At 42.6% G+C, this 7,968-nt stretch overlaps 1 protein-coding gene across 1 annotated transcript; it reads right to left on the bottom strand.

The window, feature by feature from the left end:
• Nucleotides 1-249: 249 nt before the first annotated feature.
• On the bottom strand, nt 250-5,890 carry rassf10a (Ras association domain family member 10a). The gene has a single exon (XM_042412974.1). The coding sequence runs from the start codon at nt 4,594-4,596 to the stop codon at nt 3,151-3,153; it is 1,446 nt and encodes a 481-aa protein (XP_042268908.1). The 5' UTR covers nt 4,597-5,890; the 3' UTR covers nt 250-3,150.
• Nucleotides 5,891-7,968: the final 2,078 nt, after the last annotated feature.

Raw genomic sequence — 7,968 nt, 5'->3', positions numbered from 1 at the left:
AGCAGCAATTAAACACAACTATGCATGACGAATATGACAGAGGAGGCAATATGCACACATGCAAAAACACACTCATGTTCACACACACAGTTTTCACTGTCAAGCACTGCAACCCACAGGTATGCAAACTATCTTTCCATCCAGAAGCCGTACATGAAACCTCAAACCTGTGTGAGGAGAAGATGTTTAGCCGTGGGGGGATGCCGACTCTTAACCGAGGTGTGAAAACAATGAGCTGCGCACACATAACAATGTTCTCAGTCAATCACACTGAATAAAGTCACACTACAAGCCAAATAGGTTTTGCTGTTTATTTCAACACTAACAGTCGTGTAATAATGTGCAGACTGGCGTTACGATGCAGCCACAGTGCATCTGAGTGTACATTAAGCCTCAGAGTTGCTGATCTAGAGCCATCTATCCAGAGAATGCTTGCTAAATGTCGTGGACCGAGACGTCCAAACTGTCCCTGATCAAGTGACATAAATTAGCTACACACAGGTAATTTTGGTATTTGGTTACAGTTAACAGCTAACTCCACAGAAACAGTATCATCAGTCTCTTCTAGGTGTTACAGAGTTATTACTTCTCACCATTTTAGTTGGACAAAGTCAAACATGTATGATTTGACATCACAACAGCCTGACAAAAATACAGAATGAGTGATTTAGTTAAAGGATGATCTGGAAATAATGTATTCTACTAGCTCCTGTTTTATTTTCTGTTGTCTATGCAGTTGCTGGGCAAGTGTGCAGAGAGCACAGCTAATAGTGCTTTGCAGCAACTATTTCTAGGATGTGAAAAGTGAACAGAGGCTTAAAATACTTCCCCTTAATGTCACAGTGTACAGCAGGGACTGTGGGATTACTGAATGGGGCCGTTTCTCTCAAAAGCATCTTCGAATCTAATGTTACAGGTGTTTGTACTCACAGATGGACTCAAGAGTAAAGAACTGGCAACATTTTAAAGACCTAGATAGAAGGACATACCTCTAAATAAGTGAAACAAATTTCTTCAACACTGGAAATGAGAGTCACTGTATTATCAAGTCAGTTACGTATGGAAAGCCAAGGACGCCAAAAACACGACTTCTAATGTAAATTTCAGGTTTGATCTTTCCATAGGATGTTAGTATACATGTGTTGATTAGACAATAAACATACAGTATATCCTGAACTATTGACTTCTACTCAGTAGATATCTAATGTGTGGTCTCTTGTTTGTTTACTCATTATTACTTGTGCCATCCGAGATATGAGGAAATAATTCCTTAGCTTGAGCTATGATATAAACATGAGACTTTTCTTGTCTGTCCACATTGATTTTGGCTGAGTAAGATGCTTCTCAGAGAAACAAGCCAACAGCCACAACAATTATCAAATCCCAGATTTAAGAGTCACTGAACAACAATTCTTCAAATGAAGTTCAGTTTATTCTTCATGAGAAATACTAATCAGCTTGTGAAAACAGTTGTATTATGTCTTCTGGAGGGAGCACACCAAAAATAACCCTGATGATGTCATCAGGGTAATGTTTATCTAAAGCTCTGGCTTTGATATTTTCAAGAGAAAGCTAGTGTTACAAACTGAAGGTGTGGGGTTTGAAAGAGGTGGGCATTTAAGAGGCAGGGGAGTCAAATTCTATCCAGTTGCATTATGGGAAATGTAGGCTGTAGTGTTTTTGGAGTTTGATCCATACTAGGGACTGAAAGTTGAGTTTCAACTATTCTATTTTTAATTCTCTTTTTAGTCTCTTGATTCCCCCAACTTTATGAATGTGCAATACTAAATCAGTGGAGTACCCCTTTAAATAAGAGCCAAAAATTCTGTTGTTTTGGCTCTGACCTGATTTTTCTACAGCTGTTTCATCATGAAGATACTACCATGAATCAACTCTTTCCCTGTTTTAAACAATATAGGGTTGTTGTTATTTTGCTGTTCTATAAAAAAATCTATCTTTGATTCTTTTTTTTTCATCAAATACTGGATAGTTTTAAGTACTCAAATCAAACAATCAGAGCAGAAGAAAATCACTCTTTGCTTCCTTGTAATGCTCACAGCTCATAGAAATATGTAACCTTTGATGAGTTTGATGGGTTGTGAGTTAACTTTGTCTTATTTTAAAGGGTCATGAGCCAAAAATGTTGGGAACCATTGCTTTAAACAGCCATGAAACTGTCACAAAAGAGCTGCGATGACAAAGAGAACCAGGAACCATGTTTCATGTTCAAATCCAACCTGTGTTGACCAAGTACAGGACAAAGTACAGTAGCTGATCTTCCATCCAGCTCTAAAACTGGATTAAATAAATATGAATTTTTTTGTGCTTAAGAGACAGACATTACATTTATACTGAGGACAATATCAACTCTGCTTAGCAGGCAGGACAGGGATCAGTGTTTCTATTCCAGTTCACAAAGTCTCCAGTTTTCTGTTTTTAAACAATTGATTAAATTCAGAACTCTGAGCAGTGCTGAATTCCAGTTTTATTTTGTACAAAAATCCAATCTTACTTTGAAGTGGCTTAAGTAAATTGATCAAACCTTTATTATGTATTTGTTTGAGCTTTATTAGCATGTTTGTAGCTGACCTGTCTTTCTGTGTAGCGATGGATAGCAGACTTGATGTTGACCTTTTAAAGGAAACCTGTCTGTTTACGGCCATTAGGCCTACTTTCAGAGTGCCTTTGAAACAACACTCAGCCTTGCCTTGCAATCACTTCAGCAAAAAATCTGACTGTCTCCTGACAAAAGCAAGCTGTTATTAACTCTTTGTAAACCTGCGGACAAGTATACCTTAAAGTTAGTTTCTCATTGAAGACTACAGATAATAAGTGGCTTATTTTAATACTCTTCTAGGCTTTTTCTCCTACTAAATGGTACTTTGTTGACTCACCTCGTGGAGGTCAAAAGTCTGGGTCAGCTATGGAGCAGCATGGCCTATCAAACCTCTAAGCATGCCGTCCCTTCTAGCTTATTGTGCAACGACTACATACAGGAATTATTGCTATAGAATTACAGTTTCCGTACTGAGGTGCATTTGGGTAGGGAGGAACATCTCCCAGTATTGCCAACACTGATTTCTCTGCCCCTGAGTTTGTGGCTTTGAATTGCATAAAAGTCCAACATGCTTCCATCCACAGTGAGTCAGTCTATACTAGAGACTCACACACAGGCGGGTTGTCAGAGTCTTGGCTGTGCATGGAGCTCAGGCCCGTGTCTGAGTCCTCGTCATTTGTGCTGCAGGCCTTTGACAGACCTCTGGCCTTCTCCACCCAGACGCTGCTCTTCTCTGCTGACGCTGACGCAGGCTCAGTCTCAGCACTCACTGCACCCAGCTCTCCCTTCCCATCATCAGTCAGTTTGTTGTTCTCCTGCTCTATCTCCATGGTTTCCACTTTTGCCAGTAGATCCAGCAGTTCACTCTCCTTGGTCTCCCAGAGTGCCAGACTCAGGTCCAAGTCCCCCCTGATGGCGTCCAGGTCTGTCTTCAGCCGCAGGCCGATGTACAGACTGGTATCCAGCTGCGTTTTGATCCTCTCCTCCTCCAGCACGAGCTCGTTGTCGGACAGACTCTCAACATCTGGCTCCACTTCTGGAGCGGCAGACGCGGCCAGACACACCTCCTCCGTTACGCTGTCTGCGTCCTTCGCCGCTTCCGCTCCTCTCTCTTCGCGCCGCCGCTTCATCCACCGCCGGTTGAGCTCCTCCTGGATCTCCCCGGTGATGCTCTCCACGAGCGCCTCGCGCTCCGTCAGCTCCTCCTGCAGCCGTACCACTTCCTCGCACCGGCGCGCGTACTCCTCGAACTGCGCGAGCGCCTCCGCCGTGCACCGCGCGTCCTGCCGCTCCGCTTTGCGCTTACAGTCCGAAGGAGCGGAAGCGTCCGAGGAGTCCACCATGTATGTGTCCTGCACATAGTTCACCCCGTGTCTCTTGATGCGGTCGAAGTGCACTTTGGCCTCGTACCGCTCGATCTCCCGGTCCAGCTCCTTGATCCTCTGGATCTGCTGGCGGATCGTGTGGTCCTGGGAAATGACCAGGTGAACCAGCGTCTCCATCTTCTCCACAGAACTCTTATCTTTAGAAACAGCCTGCTCTTTCTTTTTGTTCATCTTATCCAACTTCCTGAATGCCTTCCTGACTATGCGCCTCTGTTTCTCCTGGGACAGGTTGGCGGCAGCGGCCGCGGCGGTCCAGCAGGTCTTGGCGGTGCCCTTGAGCACCCCGCCCGGACCTCCGCTGTCCCGGCTCTGGACCACTCGGGCCTCGGCGCTACGTGGACCATTGTTGGGCAGCGAAGCCTCGTTCTTCACCAGGACGAAGCGGACGTTCTCCTGCTCGTCTCCCCAGGCGCTCCAGAGCCGGAGGATTTTGGTCTTGTTGGGTAAAATCCTCTCGAAGCCCCTCCATTTCTCCACCACGCAGTAGGACTGAGGGGAGCCGGACAGCATCGCGGCAGAGGCGCCCTGCCGCAGGTTCTGGTCCTCCAGCAGGACTTTGACCACGTCGGCGCAGGTGGTGCGCTTCGTCAGCCCGGAGACTAGTTTCTCCTCCCGACAGACCCACACCGAGATCTTTCCTTCCTCCGGCTCCATCTCCGGTTCAAGTCTGAAAAAGTTGCTTCAGCGACTCCTCTCAGTGTTTGTCTGAGGCGACTCAGCAGGTAAAAGAGACGAAATTAATCTTTAGATGTCTGATTCCATTTGTAGTGAAAGATGTAAAGATTTGAAATCAGTTGAAGAAAAACAAACAAATCCAAAACATAACGTTAACGTCTACACTCCCGTCGCTGCTTATCAGCTCCCACTTTAACTGCGTTCAGAAGTCCCAACATGTAACCTTGTCGACCGCTGAAGGACTGACACAGTTGTCTTTAAACAAATTACATCCATTCATATTTTTCCAGTGTTCGCTTTCCGGGCTGACTGCCGTCTTCTCTGGACGGGACCTCATCCCTCTCTCCCCGGCAGATTGATCTCAGCACGGCTCCGGAGAGGAGAGGAGGAGGAGAGGAGGAGGAGGAGAGGAGGAGAGGTGCGTCCTTGTGTCAGGACAGACTGCTCTGCTGCGTGCGGGACAAAACAGGAGGGTGCTGTAACGGCTGGGACACGCCTCCCCTCCTCTCTCTCTCTCTCTCTCTCTCTCTCTCTCTCTCTTTCTCTCTGTAACACACACTTTTTTCACTTCTCACACACTGAAAACTGCACCAACAAACATACATTAGCCTTTGGTGAGTTTGAGGTGGATGTGAGGACCAGGTCAAGTCCCACTAATTGCTTCATTTTACAAAGAGATTGATTATTTGCAAACTTCAAGATCCCAAATCTGCCAGATTCCGCTTTTAACCTTTGTCATTTGCACACTTATCACATTTTTTTCTGTCAAGGTTGAGTGTTTAGGTGTCAAGATGAATAAAACCCATACATATATAATACAAAATGAAATTTCAACGTGAAAGTATGTCATTTAAATACATGTTTTGAGGTACTTGTAGGCTACTTGTGTTTGCTTGTATGCTTCTTCATACGTCACTACTTGTCATGGCTATTAGTTAAATTAATCTGGGTATTAAGATTTTTCATCCAGATATTAGGATGAATTTATAAAATATGATGCATTTTTATAGATATAATCTAACCAACAGTATATGAAGAAATAAGGAGCCAGTTTTAACGACAGTGTCACCAGATAAACCTGAAGGGTCGTAAGATGATTAATTACAAAGTTCTGATACACAAATTTAAATTAATTTTTCAGACTGTTCTCTGATCTTTGATGTGTTTTGTGAAATACTGGAGTTTTACCTCTTTAGGCCCTGAACAGTTATTTAAATGGAACCATGTGAGAACCGATATGACAAGGAGACACAACTTGTAAAAGGACACAACCTAAAACGTTTGCAAACCACTGCTTTAATATTTAAACTTATAATGTGTTTTTTCATGTAAAATTGTAATCTGAAAAGTAACTAGTAACTAAAGCTGTGTACAATATTTCCCTCTATAGTGTAGTGGAGTAGAAGTACCAATCAGCATAAAATGGAAATATTCAAGTGAAGTACAAGACCCTCAAAATTGTACTTAAGTACAGTACTTGAGTAAATGTACTTAGTCTCATTCCACTACTGCAGTTAAGTCAGCTGACCTTTGTCTTGTTTGGGGGATGCGGGGCAGTAAGTTGCCACATGGAAAGTGTCAAACTAACAACTCATGGAAAGCCTTTTCAGCACTTAGAGCATGTTTAATTGTCTATAAACCTTCATAAAGCCACCACACATTAGTTATATTTTTAGAGAGTGAATCACATTCATGGCTACAGCTCTGCATTCTGTACTTGTATTTACAGTATAAGTGTTTTTTCCTGATGTCCCACACAAACCAGAACTAATGAGTCCAACTTACGAGCCAAGAAGAACCACAGACTAAAGCTAAAACACAGATGAACCTCTTACTCAGCAGTGTTACACTGCGGCATACATTGTTATACAGTTTCATCTTCATAATCCCCACACAGCGAAATCCTTTCAGGATGATAAAGCTCAGCTGGATTGACCATAAAGCAGAAAGAAATCCATCTATTACACCCTGCAGAGTTCTCATAGAGAGTCTGAACCCATCATCTGCTCTTTGAACTATTTCAGCCTAGAATATGGTTGGTGAAACTCATAAAAGGATTTATCTGCATTAAGAGTGTTTTGGTGTGTGTGAGTGTTACATTAATGGCAACTGTTCATCCTCCACTAGCCGCCATTAGTCTGTTTGTGTACTGTAACCTCAGCTCAGACTGATGCATCAGGCCACGTTTGTTGGTAAAATAACTACTTAGAAACCATCTGGAAATGCTAACATGGACACTACACTTGATGCATCAATGTGCACATACACACACACACACACACACTAGATTTGAATAAAGAGGATTGTCAGTACAACAGGTACGTCTGGGATGTGAGATAACGCAGAATGTTTTTCTTATCTTTGATTTAATTTCCTGTGAGGTCATCACGTCTGTCTGACCTGGAGATTCATTACTGGTTGTCAAAGGGTTTGGTGTTTTCGGTGTTGTGCCAGTGAGATGTGACCACAAACCAAGCCTCTGCCCCTCCACCAACCCAAACATATGCTGTCAGCATCAGCCAAGACTTGGTCTCCCAAAAATCACATGGTAGTCACTGGTTGATAGTAAATGTAAGTGTCAGCTGAGCCTAATTATAAGTAATGTCTTTGTGACCAATAGCCAAAACACTAATAAGTAAGGAAATCAGAAGTCTTCAGCACAGCAGCATAATTGATTCAGGTGCTTGTCAAGCGCAGGCAATGTAGGGAGAATTTTAAAAATGAGGAAGGAGCTCATCACAAATCAAAAAAATCAGTTCCAGAATTTTCAAACTTATCATATATTTTGGGTGTGTGGTGTTTCAAAACACCAGTCAGTGTAAAGCATCAAATTTACTGAGATGGTAACGATTCCAGTATCTCAATAATAGATTAATATGAATGACTGCAGCTATTTATACAAATGTATGCATGAAAGTGGTGTTTTAAGTTTTTATGCCATGAATAAAAATATAGAGCTGTGAGCTTTGAGTTGAATTCTTTGATTGCGGCTCCCTCTGGTGTACATAAAGGAAACTACATCACATTGACCTGCTGAAGCTCTATTTGAGGCTTGTTTGCACAGAACCCTGCCTAAGGTCCTCGTGCTGGCTGTGTTTGAGTGCTTTCAATTACAGTTAGAGCAGTAAAATGGCTAGGCTAATTGATCAGATATTACTTTATCACCAATACTGTATGTAAGCCGATAAAGAACAACAAATTGTGACAAATTTATGACAGCAAAATCTCCTAATCAATACATGTCTTTGTTGCAATATAATTAACAAATTCATGGGATTTTTGTCAAAAGTGTTTGTTTATGATGTATTTTGGGGAACAAATGACTATTGGTGGAGATACAATTATCAGAGT

This window comes from Thunnus maccoyii, chromosome 5 (genome assembly GCF_910596095.1).
Source record: "Thunnus maccoyii chromosome 5, fThuMac1.1, whole genome shotgun sequence".
Taxonomy (NCBI): domain Eukaryota; kingdom Metazoa; phylum Chordata; class Actinopteri; order Scombriformes; family Scombridae; genus Thunnus; species Thunnus maccoyii.
This window is presented reverse-complemented; position numbering and strand designations above follow the sequence as displayed.

Excerpts from the sequence above, each read along its gene's own strand:
- rassf10a (XM_042412974.1), bottom strand. The coding sequence starts at position 4,596 with ATGGAGCCGGAGGAAGGAAAGATCTCGGTGTGGGTCTGTCGGGAGGAG.